This window comes from Branchiostoma lanceolatum, chromosome 2, assembly GCF_035083965.1.
Source record: "Branchiostoma lanceolatum isolate klBraLanc5 chromosome 2, klBraLanc5.hap2, whole genome shotgun sequence".
Taxonomy (NCBI): domain Eukaryota; kingdom Metazoa; phylum Chordata; class Leptocardii; order Amphioxiformes; family Branchiostomatidae; genus Branchiostoma; species Branchiostoma lanceolatum.
In genome coordinates, this window is record NC_089723.1 from 19,122,332 (window position 1) to 19,139,225 (window position 16,894).

A 16,894-nucleotide genomic window follows, 5' to 3' on the forward strand; every position below is an offset into this window, starting at 1 on the left:
GACGTACAACTCAAGGTTAAATCACTCCTTTGTTGAAGCGACACCGGCTCATTCAACAGCGTTATTGACGATTATCCCACTATATAAGTTGGAATTTAGTGTCAGTATTCAGACTAGAGTAGTACTCACATGCTATATTGTTCCCATTGTCTGTCCGTTCTTTCATATTACATGTACTTGCAATTAGTCCCCGGGCAAGAACTGGCAATAAACTTTCTAATTACATAAATTCGGGAGGGAGGGTCATAAATGACCTTCTTCTGCTACACTTTCAGTGGCCAGCATTAGAACATTCTAATTTCTGTTGCTCTCTTCGCGTCTCCCAAATTTTCGGACACCCCTTTACAAAATATTTACCTCCCCTCATTGAATTCTTGAGATATGGCGTCACACAAGACCCACCCAGTCTTACCGTGTGGTTTGTAGTGACATCCATACCAGGTGTTCGTCCTGTTGAACTAGTATTTCTGCACAACGCACCAATAACTGTGCTAATGTATTCCTTCCCGTGAGTAAGAAAGATACGTAAATGTACAGCTACCAGAGGTTCTGGTCCGGGGGTTGGGTGAGAAGAGGCAGATCTAGACGATACATATCATGGCCACTCTTGATCCCCCTCCCCCCACCACCCCGAAACCTCTGCTTGAAAACTACGGTACGACTTGTTTGCATCGTGGTCAACATCAATCGACAAGAGACCGCGACAATGCAATGACAACGGTCATGCTATTTCTTTACAAAAAAAAAACCTACACAATCATTGATAAGTTAAGAATACTGGATAGACAGGAAAATAACAGCAGCATCAGTATTTCCTTCCACTGTAGCATATATAAGAGATAACATGTTTACATGTGTACTAAGATACGTATACCATGGCAATAGTTGCAAAATTAAGTGTCACAAAATATGCCAGGATTCTAACAGAAAGATGGAAATCGATAACCAACTTACACATCACACAAAGCAGTTTCATTGTTAGTAAACGTATGGAGACATAATAAGTCTTTACCAACTTATCTGTCTGCCGAAGAGCGCGGATTAGAAAGAATTAAGCAGGGCTTGTTGTTTTTTACGGAACAAAACACGTGTGAGGCATCCTGAATTGTGAGAAAACTCTTGAAGGATTGTCCGGTTGGTTGGTTTGCATAATGAACATCTTATCAGCTGAACAGATTGTTGCTTGGGGCATGCAATTATTTTCACCAAGTCGCTGACCTCGGGTATATCGCATGAGTCGACGTTAGTTTGTTTACTAGTCCCCACAAAATCAAGCCGAAATCTTTGTGTTTGTTTTCACTAGTATCGGTGTTATCAAACATAGCATATTGTACCGGCAATCTTTTCTCCTTTAAGTGCAGGAAATAGCGTTTCGGAGAGTCAAGATTTCAAAACTTCCCCGGGGAACATGCCCTCATCCCCCGACCCCACCAAGGATTATCTCTTCTGACTTCTTCCCTTGGTTTGGGTGGCCCCGCTGATAGCATGCGTTGTTCTCTTCAACGGTTCAACAAATCATCACCCTAGTGGTAGAGTTCAAATAGACCCGGTCCTTATAGTCGTTATTTCTGTTGGTGAACTATCGGGCGCAAGCGCACGGGCTCAGTTTAATGCCTCTCGCTGAATGTACTCTCCAAGCAGAGGTTGGTGGGGAAGATTGTGACCTTTTTATCATATGCCCCGTTTTTTGTAGGCTCTCCAACAACAAAAAAAACCCGGAGCATATGATAAAAAGGTCACAATCTTCCCCACCAACCTCTGCTTGGAGAGTAGTGAATGGACCCTCGCGATCGTCCTCAGTGGCCCGAGGGTAGTGCTGTTAAATAACGCGTGCAAATGTTGTCAACGAATGGATATACCTGTAGGCCCCCGTACGCAGCTGTTAGACAATACACAATTGCAAGATGGTGACCCGCGAGTCATTAATCACAATGAGAAGAGGTTAACACCTGCGGACGGTGGTCCGAGTTAGGTCGCCGATAGTGTATCAAAAAAAGTTCAATGGATATTGTTTTTCATTGGGCTAAAACTATGTAACAACGTGGACTGACGAGTGGTTTATGAGCTTCGAACTTATATGGTACCGGTCATAAGGGGATTCAGCTTTTCTACTAGGCCATGCTGATTTGATGATATGGATTACATCCCAGGCACCCCAAAACTGAGGCGAGCGTGCGAAGAAAAAAAAGGTGTGCAAACTGAAAAGGTTGCCTTCATTTGAAGGTTGAACAAATGACTAAACACACAGAGCAACAAGGATTCTTTAAATTCTGTTCGTTCACATCTTCTTCTTTGATTTTGAAAGTCTTCATTCTTTAGTAGCATCCGTTTTCCGATGTTTTTGTTTCGCAATTTACGGCATGTAACTGTTACATGTATTTGCTCATTTTGCAGCTTCTTTCTAGCCTCCACCAGGCCCTCTAACGGGCGTATGAATCGTAGAATTCGGCAGAAAAAGAAATAATTAGCCAGTAGAGTCAGTCCACAGTGAAGATCACATTTTGCCCGTTTAGCGGAGCCTACAAGTGAAACCCTGGCGTAGTTAGTCTGGTAGGGACTAGCTTCTTTCTACGGTTAACAGCTAGTGTGGTCGCACACATCAGGGTTTTTTTGGAAACGGGTCGACGAAAATTGATGCGCACGCGGATATCATCCATATAATGAAGTTAGTGTTTTTATCTAATTTTGTATTTACCATGTTTTTCTTGGGTACTAATATGCGACGGCGATTAGTGTAATTTCTTGTGACTTCGGATGGTGGCGCTTTTTAAAGCAATATATCAGTATACTGTAGTATATCATACCTAGGCTATAACATTCAGATAACCACCATTTAACATAAACATGAATTTTGTACTTTTAAGTTTGGTATATAGGCATCCCAAGCACCATGCCATCATATATGATCTGATAGTTATGCTGCTTTTGTTTCCACTGATTGTTCAAAGGAACTCAACCAGGCCGTAAGTCAATGCAAGGAGGTTTTATATAAAACCTCCTTGGTCAATGAAAGCGCACTGTTTCTATAATAACTCGTGCATGGACAATGTTAAGTCAACTCGACACTCGTCACTCTAATTTATCATTCCTCAAAACGCAACACTTTTCATACAACCGACACTGGTGCAATGCGATGTCGAATTCATAAAAACTATAATTTTGATAGATGTGGAAAAGAAACGATGTCATTTGGATGCTGGGAACAAGAATGTTTCATTCCCGATCCCAGGACTTAGTTTTGTTAGTCACGTGATACCCGACATGCTCGACAACTGGGCAAGTCTGGGCAGGTCCTTCTTCAAGGCGCCATCTTTGAATTGAGAGTTGGGTCGGTTGATTACGAAAATTTTCTCTGTTCAATTTCTTTGGTCTTTCATTGAGAACCTTAGACACGAAGAGATGCTATTCATCGCCGAGGCTGCTGTGATAAGTTTGTTATCGCGGGTCTGTGCTCAAATTCATTAGGTTTAACGACACAGTAACGTTACTGTGGCGATCGTCCTCCAGTCAAATATTTTGACACCAGACATAATTTCTGCCAGACAAACATTTCCTTGCCTCTGAAAGAGTCCCGTCTGATGAGATGGCTCCCAGCAGGTCATCCAATCGAAGATCTATGGCGCCGTTACCAACTGAGGTAAGCATATTCACGACAAACTTGAATCTTTTGTTGACCGGTTTGTGTTGTGTATAAAAATTTAGAGCTTTTTAGTTTTGCCCCCCTCTCCAGTTTACTGCTGGTCTTTGTCATCTGTGCCTAATCTCCAAGCAGATTTACCGGTGGCAATGGCGATATCCAAAGGGCAAAAGCAGTCCAACAGATTAATCTGTGCCAACGTAATTTTCTTAAGTCCATAGATCCATATTTCAAAAGGACACGATCCAGTTTAGTTCAGATCAGGTCTTTCTATGACCTCCTTTAATTGACCATGGACTATGAGTATGATGGAGATTTCAACCGTCATCAGAAATAATATTTCAGACCTCCAGATCTCTCAAATTCCACTGTGATACAAATAGTCAATACAAATGGTTATGCAGCCGTGGTGAATCTGGGGAGGATGTATTTGCTAATATATTATGTCCTACATATAAAATTATGTTGTTGTTGTTGTTGACCTTGCTTAACGTCTATTATATCGCTAGACATGAAATTTATACTAATTGTATTCAAGCAAATACGTCCTCCCAGAGTCGCAGCAGCTAATGGTTATGATGAAAATTATGTTTACATGTAATCTAATATGTACAACGCTTTGTTCCAGCTGTCTCCACTAAGCAGACTGGCCATCAAAGCTGGCCAAAGCTCTCGCAGACGGAGTGTCCTAGGTCTGGCCCAGCCTGGCAGGAGTTCGTCAGGAACACCTGGCAGACAGAAAAGTCTTGCTGCAAATGGAAGTGCCAAAACAAATCGCCCAGGTTAGATTCTAAACTGTTCTGAAAATATGAAAATGAAAATTATGTTTGTCATTGGTTTGAAAACGATTGCTACTGTAGTAATACGAATAGATCTGGTACTATTAGATCTAAAAGATTTGTTGTTTGTCTGTGTTATTATTTGGGGAAAATTATAGTATTATTGTCATCATGTCATATCGCATTACTAGTGATAGTACTGTGTTCTTCAGGTATCTTAGTTTTTATTTTTTTAAATTTTTTTTCAGAAAGTCGGAGGAGCCTGGTCAGTGTGGGTGTGGCCAGTAACAGCTGGGATGACCCCAGTAGTCCAGTAAGGCTATGTCTTCATTCTAATTTAAAACTCTTGAGATAATTCTATAGTGACAATAGTACTACTATACAGTAGTGGCAAATGTAATGTCTGCTATTACACACAGTTCTCATAACAACCTGTCATAATTATTCAATGCTGAACACATTTCAAGGGTGTTTTTGTTACTTTAAGGTATATAATGAGTGAACTGTACACTGTAAGTATTCAAAAACTCAAAATATATTTTCAATTTTAGTCGTGTCAGCTCAGCGGGAGTCAAGGATTGAACCTCCGGCCTGGAGATGTCACAAGCCTATCAGTACAAAATATGGACCTGGAATCACCCAGCCTTCTCAGCAAGAGTCACAAGACGGCCCTGGGAAACACCACTTCTCACAGTGTCAGGGAAATGGAGTTTGACTCGCCCAATTTACCCAGGGTAAGACTAATTAAATGAAGAGTTCATTCTGTTACTCCTTTGAAATGACAGGTCTTATGAGTTACTCTCCAAGCACAGGTTGGGAGAGAAAATCTTGAAGTAGAGCTTGGGAGAGAAGATTGTGACCACTCACCTTATGATCGTATGCCCTGTTTTTTTTTTCTGTCGGCTCTCTGGAGTTTATTTTCAAGATTATGCCTGAAGGCTAATTGCAAAAACATAGGAGATATGATTATGTGACAATGGACAGTGATTGACATAACATACTGTACCAGCCATACTGTAAAAAGAGACTTTATTTTTTGGAAGTAGATAAAGACAAATACCCTGACAATGGCCCTACAACTTCTATTTGTTCTCAGCCTGGCACACCCACAGTGAGACCAGGTGTCAGTAGCCATCCCAGTCTGGAGAGGCTGATGTTACCTGCCGACACCCCCAGCCCACGCTGTCAGGACCAGGCTAGTCTGCTCCTGCCCACAGACACACCGAGCCCTGCCAACCAGGCTCTGGTCCTGGACAGTGATGATGATGATGGTGACATGCTTTCTGCCACACAACGAGTGGACAACAGGGTTCTGAAAGGTAAGAGTAACCCCAAATGCGTCTTCAGGTTGTTAAGTATAAAGGTTGTATGATAAAGGCTATGATTTAGTATTGTTATGGAGACTGCCTGAAATTTAACTCCCTTTAAACCAGAATTCCCAATTTAGGATTTACTCAAGCACAGGGATCGATCCTGATTCACAAATCCTGTTCTGAATGGTCCAAATCTGGCTCTTAGGGAGGAGTAACCCTGGTCTGCAGAATTCATCTCAGAAGGTGTATTTAGTGGATTGGGAATAATCCCCTCTCGGGTCCGAGTATGTACAAAGTCTTTAAAAGTTTAAGTGCTTCACTGGTCAGAAAGCATCCTATGTAGCCTACCATTGAATTTTTTTTATAACCAAATCAGGATGTAGCTTTTGATTGCATGTACATGTACATGCCTATTTACCTGTTTCATGACATTTGCTAAGGCAGGGAGCCAGAGCTGTACATGTATGTGTCTTTCCTCTGACTAGTCTGAGTTCTCTGTCAGTGTTCTTCTTGGGCAGTTTTTCTACTGTATCTACATTACATTTTAGACTGATTTGTTTCATTCTACCACAGATGTTATTGTGTATGTGGAGGTCCGCTGCAATGACACTATGGAAAATCGCTCCAAAGCTGTTGCTAGGCAACTGGAGTTGCTGGGTGCTCAGGTAGGTTTTATGGCAAGCTGTTCTACAGTAACATAGGGTAGATTTGTCAGTAAATTTGATAGTTGCTGTGACATAGGAACATGTACAATTATGCTTTGGTGCCAATTGCGCTGGAGCCCGTCGGGGATGTAGCCCCTGCTGAGCCCCGAATCCACAAATTTGTCTGCTGGGTACCTCTCGGTGTTTGCACGATTAGCTCACGGTATCTATTATTTACAAGGTCCTGGGTTGCATTACTGGAGATAAGTTGGAATTACCTACTTCAACCTGGATGAATTGAGTTACTGAACCTAAACTGTATGATCACATTTGATGTGTACAGGACTTTGATACATGTATATCTATTAAGGTACACAATGTAAGCATTATTTTTGTCACTTCATTATGTTGACAATGAACTTAAAATTTGTATCATTGTCCGTGCAGGTGGAACCAAAACTTACCCGTGAGGTGACGCATGTGGTCTTTAAGGATGGTAAAAAGAGCACATTGGACAGGGCCATTAAAAAAGGTGTCCACCTTGTTTCTGTGCTCTGGGTGGAAAGGTAGGGAGTTTTCAAGTTTCCAGACATTCTAAGCCTGCAAATGTTGCTTTTATGTAACTTCTGACAGCCTCAATAAATGTTTGTGTGCTTCTTTGTCAAATACTGTTGCACAATTCCAGAGGAGCAATGCTGTTGCGAGACAGAAAACATCATTGTTCATTGCCTTGAAATGCATAAGAGCAGCCGTGGATAGTACTGTTTATGTTGTTTTCTTCTGAACCCACCAGTTGCAGAGAGAAGCAGATCCACGTGAATGAGGGTCTGTATCCCATCAGCCGCCCAGATGAGGGGAGCACACCTGTACTGACAAGAATAAGGGTAGGAATTTGCATGCCTGTTCACAATAAAACAAAATGCTATGTTTCATGTGGAGGTAAAACATAAGTTTCTTAAGAAAACTGTGGAAGCAGTTGTATTTGCGCCCCTTCGCTTTATTGATTTCAAATGCATAAGTCTCAGCAAGGCAAAAATGTTGTGTTCCCGATGATGCAACCGACCTTAGCAAAGACCTGCTGTCCCTCGCCTTTCTTGGGGTCGTTTGCTGGCAAGGGACATAAACTTTTCAATCTGAGTTATTAACACGCAGAACCAACAAGTTCTCATTTCTGTTGCAATAGGAAGTTGTGCTTGCACAAGGTATATCTGTATGATAAAAGTATGATGCATTTCAGTTTTACTAGGTTAAACTGTATTTGTTGGATCATTTCAGCCACAACTTTTTAAAAATCTACTGGTCAGTATGCATGCTTTTTTACATGCCTTTTGCTCTGCCCACCGCTGTACAGAGGTACAGGTCCATGCAGCCTAAAAGCTTTGAAGAGGAGTTGGCAGGGAGTGCAGAGAGAGTGCGGAAGCGGCGCCGCCATCATGAGCTGGCAAACCGTTGGAAGACGGTGACTGGTACGACCCCTTCGAACACCCCCGGCAAAAAGGCAACAGTTTATGTGGAGGACACACAGGATCCCAACAGTGAGGTGGGTCACCATTTCTGGCACAGACACTTCTTTTAGAACTTCAAGTGAAGCCTGTTTTGGCTTGAAGGTTTTTGACAAGTAGGGTCATTGACTCATTGTAACATCATACATACACCTCTTGGATGCATAAGGATGATTTTATTGTTACTGATATTTTCTCTTATGTTTTCCATTCCAGGAGATGATATTACCCAACATGCCTCTAGCCATCCCTGACACTCCTCCAAATATGCGTGAAATGAGGAATCAGCTGATGGCTCGTCAGGAAACCCAGGCATCTCCCCATAACTCAGAAAAGGCCATGTCTCAGAAACGGCTCTTTGGTATGTACTGAATATTAAAAAATTCCAATTTGCATAGTGCTTAAAAGTTCATGTAGATGTAATACATGTACAGGACAGCTTCATCAAATACAGAAATGACATACTAGGAATCAGTATCTAATTTCCTTGTACAATAGATAGTGTCTAGATTACTTCTCTTGGATCCCTGTCGTACATTATTGTAGGACATCGTGGAATCAGGGCTTTCCTGACATTTACAGTCAAATTATATTTTTTACCTCAGGCTTGAGACACCTTCAAAGTAGCTGCTTCCTCCTTACTTAAGTTTGTGCAGTGACTTGCTGTTTTGCATCTTGCTTTTTAGAAGCACAGAACTAAAAGTGAAATATATAGATAGTTTGGTGTGTTTGGGTAGAAATCAGCTTATTCTCTTTACTTATGGCAAGAATCACATATTTATAAAGTATATTGTTACTTATTATTGGATAAAAGTTGCTATCTAATGATCATTTTCCATTATCCACTTGCTGGATCAGAAGCCGACCACAGCAGTATCTGTGAGAAAAAGAGCAGTGATGTTTCAAGGCCAGTAGCCAAAGACAACCAACAGGTGTCTACTGATACTGTATCAAGCCGCAACAGTCAGCTAAGGATGGAAACCTCTTGTGAGGGGGGCAAGAAGCCGCGAAGACAAAGTAGAAGACTGTCAAGTTTACCAGCAAAGGATGGAGAGCAAGAAGGAAGCACCTCTTTACAACAGTCAGGAAAGAGTGGTTCAGGAAAGAGACGCCTTCTGTCGACAATGAACAGTGGGCCATCTATGGATCTGATCCATCCACAAGAGCCAACTGGCTCTGTTGCAACAAATAGGGTAAAGAAGACAGTAGGTGTGCTGTCTGGTAAGCGCGATCAGACCCCAGTATCCACAAGCACTGTCAGCAGGGCTGGTGTAGAGTCACAGGGTAAAGGCACGGATCCAGATGTGCAATCGAATAGTAGTAAAAGAATTGATTCAGACAAAGAAAACGCTGCAGCAAAAAGGAAGTGGAGGGCAACGACTGACAGTTCTGATGTTGGAGATGAGCAAGTTGCAAAGAAAGGAAAACAGGTGGAGACAGACAATGTTGTAGGAGACAGAGGGAGTAAACCTGTGAAGGCAGGAGCTGCACTGCCACATTGGGACTGGGATTCGGACAGTAGTGACGGGTTGGGAGAACTTGCAGCTAGAGCAAGTGCACGAGCTCTGGCAAGCCTGAGGCAGGGCAGCAAGAAGAAGAACAATCCGTCCAATAGAAGGGGAAGCAATGATGAAAGCGATAGTGACGACCCCAACTCAAAACAGACAGGATGGAAGAAGACCCCTGAGAAGAAAACAAACAAAACTAAACGAAATCAGAAAGCCGATAGAAAAGCTCGTGGGAAATCCCTCGGTGCCATGCCTGTTGAAGAGGATGCAGAAGTTGTTGACCTTGTGAGCAGTCAGTACTCTGTTGTTGAACCTTTAAGGCCCTCCAGAAGGAGTCTTGAAGAGTTTGCCCCTCCACAGAGAACAAGTCTCAGCAGAAGGAGTTGTAAGAAGGGGAAAGATTCAAGCAGATGTTCAAGCAAAAGGGTACGTAGCAGTTCTGGCTCAAGTAACAGCAGCGGAGGTGCTAAAGATGTGTTACACTGTAGCACCAAGTCAGCCAGGATGGACAAGAACAAACAAGCACAAAGACAAGCCAAGGTAAACCACACTAACCTGCTTCTTTTCTGCTTTTAAATTTTGTACAAACTTTCGACAGATTCGACTTCAAATCAAATCTTATATTCAGGTTGCATGTGTATTAAAAACATTCAGAAAACATCCTGTATGGAAACACATTGTTTCATCCCCACCTGGAAGTTTGTTGACAAATGACATAGGACTAGCATTAATCAGTGAAATTCTGGACATTCCTGTCCCTCCAACCTTTCTCTCCAGTCTACAAGGAACCGAACCTCTTCTGACCTGGACAGTTCCACCAGCAGTAGTAGCACAGGAGCCACCAGACTGTCATGTAACAGGAGGCAGAAGGCTGGAAAAAAAGAGAAGCCTGGGAGAGCCCTAGTGATGACCAGCATGCACACAAAGTAAGTAGCATGTATATGGTGTAGACATATCTTTCTTATCTGTGTGTTAGCATTTATATCATTCATGAATATTGCTGAGTCAAGGGTTGAAAATATTGAAACATCTTCAGTTGGAACTGTTTGAGGGTGGATTGTTATCAGACTGAAATAATTTTTTTACACATTTCCATATAGCGTTCATCGAGAAAAGATGTTCACACATCCCATTTGCCCCAGGTATACAGTCAAACCTGTACTAGTGACCACCTCTGCATAATGACCACCTGGCCAATGTGAACACTCTTTGGTGGTCCCTTGGATAATTTTCCTCATCGACACAAGCATTACGAATCCTATCTATAGTGACCACCCGTCAGCATAGACCAGATTTTATCAGTCCCATGGCAGTGAGTGGTCTTCTTGGGAAGTTTGACTGTACTGACCTTGAATCTTGAGGCTCCTGATTGGATGTCTGTTCTTAATGCACTGTGACTTGAGTGTTGTTTAAGATCCAGAAATGTGTTATATATCAATGATAAATTCAGGGACCAGGAACTGCTGATTTCCGTGGTCAAACAGTTGGAAGGTTTCCACATTGAGAGGGACGTTACGGAGAGAACTACGCATGTTGTGTCTGGCAGTAATCGGAGAACCCTCAACGTTCTGAGTGCCGTTGCTCGCGGCTGCTGGCTGGTGTCCCTAGAATGGGTGAGCTCAGACATCGATCCTGTCATGTTGTAGTTTTTGCCCCGATGTACATTGTGTATAGATACTAGTAGCATCCTCTGTGGTGGAGGATTTGCATTTATCATCCTCTGCTTGAAGGCAAAAACACATCTTCATGCGTAGCAGCTGCATGTACTATTACTAGCCTGGTTATACCATCCTCTTCCCTGTGTCAGTGAGAGGGAAGGATGCAGATTGTATCCAGGGTAGCTGAGTACTGATTGCCCTTTGTTATCCAAGCCAGCCAATATTATTCCTGCTCTAATTCCAAAGGTGTACTTTGCACCGTTGAGTCTAATTGAAGACAAACAGTTTGCCAATACAGTGTAGTTTTAGAATCCCGTGTTTGCTTCTGTTAATGTCACAAATAAAAGATGCTCTTTCTTTGTACCAAAGCTCAAAAAAGGCTCAGGCAACACTTATTTTTTGGTACATTTGATAGTAATAAGATGCTGCATATGTGTCTCCCAGGTCTTGAAGTCTTGTGAAGTGGGGCGCTATGTGGAAGAAGAACCGTACGAACTCCATGAGGCGTTTCCTGCAGCTCAGGTAAACAGACCTTGTTTCCCTACGTGAGTTCGATGTGAGAAATTTGTATATATACAGTAATATACTCTGTATGCTGGCTGTAGTCTAAATGAAAAAAGGTCACCTACACAGGGGAGCTAGTACTAGTAGGGAGCTGTCACTGAACTCAAAATTAATAGTAGTCCATGTCAGCAAGATAAATGAAGGAGTTGCTGGACAATACAAATATATTCTGGTGTACAAATTGTATATGTGTAATTGTATTCAGACTCTCATGCAAAAAAATGTAAGTGCAGTACCCTCTTCACTTCAGGATTGTAGACAGCTATTGTTACTGCTGAAAGTTTTGAGTTTACAATTCTGATATTGATCCAATACACTGTCAGTAATTCTAGATTTGTTAACAGCAACTTTAACAGCTAATATTTCATTATCGCAAATGTTTGATTACTAATATTTGAGACAATGATGTTTGTTCCCACCGTTGAAATTAATTGCTGTGAACTACTCCCTTCGCCGCAACCGCTAGAATTGCCAACTGCAATATCAAACGGATTAACAGTATACTGGTGTTTCTATGCCTGTTGAAGGTGACAGTTATGGTGTATTTGGTGGTAAGAAGATGACTTGAGAAATGACTTGTTCTTGCAGGAGTCTCGTCTTGAGAGGCAGGCAGCAGAGGGCCCCTACAAGCAGGACCTGTTCTCTGACTGCGGGCTCATCTACATCTCAGAACAGACCTCCCCTCCGCACTCCAGCCTCGTGCGATTGGTGGAACTGTGCGGTGGGAGAATCTCTACTTCCATCAGGAGGGCCAGGATTGTTGTAGGAAATCCACGGAGGAGGACTGATGCGTTGGTTGTTACTGAGCTCTGGGTTTTAGGTTGGTACCACTCTACAAGTTCAAATTCACAAGATAACAGCTACACAAGCAACTGGATAGATTTTGTAAAGCGTCAGACATTTCAGGCAGCATCAGCTACATTTCGTTGGTCTCATCTTGTGTATAACCTTGATGTCTGACCTTTATCAATAATGTTACATGTAAGTTAAAATTGTTGCACCAATTTATAGTGCAAGATATGTACAATGTGTATACATGGCATCTGCTTGATAGAATATTGGCAACTTCTTTTGTGTATATTGGCAGGTGTTTACAGGCTTCACTATTGAAAGGCATACTATTTTCGTTACATTTTGGATCTAATGAAATAGGGAAAAAGGTGACTACAAGGTCACTTGCAATTGGCTTGTCTTGTGGTTCAAAAATATCTGAATCTTAGCATTTCTCCATTCTTTCAAGACAGTGTGACAGTTTTTTTGTACATAACAATACTCTCAAAGCTGTACACTCTATGCCATTTATCAAAGATAGACCATACAGTGTACAGACATGCATGTATCCACTCTCTCCTTCAGACTCCATCACTGAGCACAGGACGCTGCCTCTGGATGACTACCTTGTACAGCCGGAGAAAACACGGCGAGCATCAAGCCCAGAGTTCTGATGTATGAAGCGCCCATATATCAAGTAGGAGCCAAATCAATTTGCTAATATGGTATTATGTAATATTTTCAATTGTTTTTTGTACATGTTTATGACATGAGGACTGTTGGATCTATCCATTGTGCAAGATATCTACATTGTATATTCCATATTGCAACTTTAACTTTTAAAAGTATAAGGTTGCACTCCTTTCATCATGTACCAGTGTTCTCACCAGGATTTTTTCACAGCGTAGGGGCATCTTTGCGGGGCAAAGCCACATGGCGAGCACTACAGGTGTGAGGATGAGGCAGGAGTATTTAAGGGGGTCTGGGGCATCCTACCCTTGGAAATTTTGAACTTTAAAACTCTCAAAGACGCTATTTCCTACATTTTGAGGGCTAAAGTTTGTGGAATAAGGCCAAAGTTTTATGCTTTTGCATCAAAACAACAGAAAATCCCCCCTACGCTGGTTGAAACACAGCGTAGGGGCCAAAATCACAGCATCGGGGATCCAAATCACAGCATAGGGGCCCCCTACGCTCAAATGCCCTGGTGAGAACACTGATGTACGTTTGCAGAATGATGTTTTCAGATTGAGTGCAAATTTGCATGGCCTTCTATTTTAGTATGTAAGTTACTCTTCCTATGTATTCAGATATTTACTTTGTTGGTATCTTATTTCTCATTAAAAAAGTCAATACTAACTTGAACTTGAAGCGGTACTCACTTGAACAGTGGCAAACCATGATTTTCATTTCTGGGTCTTAATCTTTTATCTGTCTCGTAACTTTCGACATGCTTGTAGTTCCTGTAATTCAGAAATCCAAGCCTACAAACATTCATGTCAGAACTACATATGTAGATTCAGATCTAGATATGACTAACTTGCTTTTTCATTATGTAATGTAATCGTATACAACATTTAATATGCATGTTTGTACAGGGTAATTTTGTGGAAACTTTTATATGATTTTAATCTTTTATTACTTTATTTTATCAGACTATCTCAAACATGAATATTGATATTATCAATCTCATGAACTAATGCTGCATTTAAATGATTCTGTTGACAATACTGTTTTTGATGGAATTTGGTGACTGTAGCAACATTGTTTTTTAAAAATTTGGAAGGTTATTGTAATAAGGAATTCTTGTGTAACCGGACATTTTAACAGTTTTTAACCAAAATACTTTGAATTCATATAACTTCTTTATAAGTGTCTGAGGACTTATTGTTTCTGTGGGATTTTCAGTTGAACACACTTTAAAGTCTTCCAATCAACTCAAATTTAAAACTGGGGTTCAAAGGAATTCATGCAAACTATTATATTTACCTATTTACAACAATATTATGATAGTGCCAATACTCCTTACATACATTTAGGAAGTTTATTTATGTTAAATGTAGACTGAAGTTCCAATGAATTAAAATTTGTATACAGTTCTTGCTATCTGTATGACTTGTTCACTATTTTACCTGAAATATTTTGAAATAAATATATACTCTGATTTACATGTTATATCATCTTCTTCATTACTGATTTGCCCCTATTGTAGCAAATTACTAGCAGCTGGGCAATGACCAATGTTTTTAAGTGCAAAGTTGTCCATCAGTACTAAGTATTTTCCTTTTGCAGTTGGGTCAACATTGAATATGGCAAAGTTCTATTACCAACTCCAACTCATAGTAAAAGCAAACACTGTGGAAATAATGCAATAGGAATTACAGTTATTCAAGGCTTTTCGTAGACCTGTAAAGTATACATATGTATGTAAATGAATATAACAGTATTGTCAAGTATCAGTTGTGACTTTTACAGAAACGGGCCGTAAAAATATTTACAGTACCGGTCCAAAATACTGGATTGTTGATGTACTAAGTTGAACACTACCTATATACATTTAAACTAAGTTTATACTTATTTGTGACTAAAGACACCAAAACTTTAGCACTGAAAAAGACAAAAAATTTGGGGCATTGAAATCAGAGCTTTGATATGAGATCCTTTCAGAGAGTTATGAGAGTGAGAACTAGGTGAGACTTACAGATTCAGCATTCTGATAGGTCAAAAAGACTCAGCCATTTTTCTTTTGCTTGTTCAGATACATGTAGATAGCCTGGAATCCATCCTATTTAGCTTCCGGCCGCTACCCTATCTCCGCTGCGCTACCCAAGCTCCGCTGCCGGCCAGCGGAGCTAGGGTAGTGGCCGGAAGCTAAATAGGATGGATTCCAGGCTAACGTGTAGAGGTCTAGACCTGTACCCAAACCTCTGTACTGGTACCTATATCTTATGTTACATATTTCCCTGGCCCTACATTTAATTTCTGCATGCTAGACTACTATGTAGTTTTGTCAACTCCATGTTCCACTCCATTACTTATGGGGATGTTGTAGTGAGTTAGAGTGCATGTGCTTATTTGAACCATTTGAGTGGAAAGCATGACTTATCTTTGTATAACATGTTACATTTTGGACATTAACATCATTACTTGAACTATCCGACTTTCCCTATCTACCTTCATACATCTTACTAGTAGGTAGTTATTATCTGAATAAGGATCTTACATGTAGTTAAAGACCAAACAAAATGTTGAGCCAGTAAAAAACACAACAGCCTGGAAGTAACCATATTTGCCCCTTTATTAGAAAAGATAAACTACACAAACTCACCAAGTATTTCAGCTTACAAATGACAATGAATGTACAGTAGAAGCCACTTAATTGCACCTCGGATAAACGCACCTTCCATTTAACTGCACCGAATCCCAAAATCCCAAACCGGTTCCCAATCACTGCATTGTTAGTGACTCCGCATATCTGCACGGCGCATTGTCACCAATGCCGGATAACTGCACCAAAATTTTTCAAAAGTCCTCGACAAGTTTACTAAAAAGGTGCGCTAAAAATCGGCAAACGCGGTACAAATGAGCCGATAAGTGCCTATGTAGAGGCACAATACCGCCAATATGTCTAAAATTGTTTTCCCTAACAAAAGAAGGTGGTGGTCTCCATTGACAATCACGTTGATAGCGATCGTATGGGAGGTCCTGGGCGGGTCACTGGGCGTGTCGTCACCATAAAGAGACGCACGCCTGCCAAAGGCGGTATTGCGGTTTGGCAGACAGCATGCTGTACTCAATAAAGATAGGTATCTACCTGTACACTGTCTTATTACTGTAAATGTATTTAATTTCGAGGGGATTTGACTTCGCGTTAAGGATGACATCGGGTGTTGTTGGAGGTTTTAGGTTCGCGGCAGCGCTATATTCACATACTGCTGCAATAATAAAAGACCGGCGTCTTAACGTACATCTATAGTCGCAGTTCTCAGATCTAGTCGGAAACTGCACAGCGACTCGGCAAGGGCTACAGACGCGTGGACGGACATAGCAGTCGCTTTTGACAGTGCGGTGCTGACGTGATCATCTGTCACATTCTTTTATGGCAGAGCTGAATCTGCGTCCTAGAAACTTCCTACGTTCACCCGAAGGATGTATACGCGGGTTCGGCGATGTTATAAGGAGAATGGTCTGTCACTGATCTAAGTCATCTAACCATATCTACCCACTGGATACGTAGTACAGTCCATTGTACAGTAATTCACTATACCGATGTACACAGTCTAATCTGTCAAAACATGACAGGGGCCTCTCTGGCGCTTACTGATTTCAATCACTGTGTCCTGAGATGTCTTTCCTGAGAATTTGAAATTTACTGTTTTAATACATAAACGTGGCCCTAACAAGAGGTGGAATCTACGGTGTTACCGCACTGTAACTGTATTCTGAAAGCTTTTCAACATCTAAATGCGTACTAACAAGTTCATACAGCACGCCAAAGTTTATAAACTATTCACCTCC

General features: G+C 41.3%; 1 protein-coding gene across 1 annotated transcript; it reads left to right on the top strand.

The window, feature by feature from the left end:
• Positions 1 to 3,258: 3,258 nt before the first annotated feature.
• LOC136427743 (microcephalin-like) lies at positions 3,259 to 14,475 on the top strand. Its single transcript, XM_066416882.1, has 16 exons — positions 3,259 to 3,637; positions 4,266 to 4,419; positions 4,665 to 4,729; positions 4,968 to 5,150; positions 5,513 to 5,735; positions 6,303 to 6,394; positions 6,821 to 6,939; positions 7,167 to 7,257; positions 7,725 to 7,913; positions 8,092 to 8,236; positions 8,734 to 9,923; positions 10,161 to 10,309; positions 10,834 to 10,996; positions 11,486 to 11,563; positions 12,194 to 12,425; positions 12,962 to 14,475. Exons 1-16 carry the CDS (start codon positions 3,584 to 3,586, stop codon positions 13,048 to 13,050), a joined length of 3,216 nt encoding a protein of 1,071 aa, XP_066272979.1. The 5' UTR covers positions 3,259 to 3,583; the 3' UTR covers positions 13,051 to 14,475.
• The last annotated feature ends 2,419 nt before the right edge of the window (positions 14,476 to 16,894 follow it).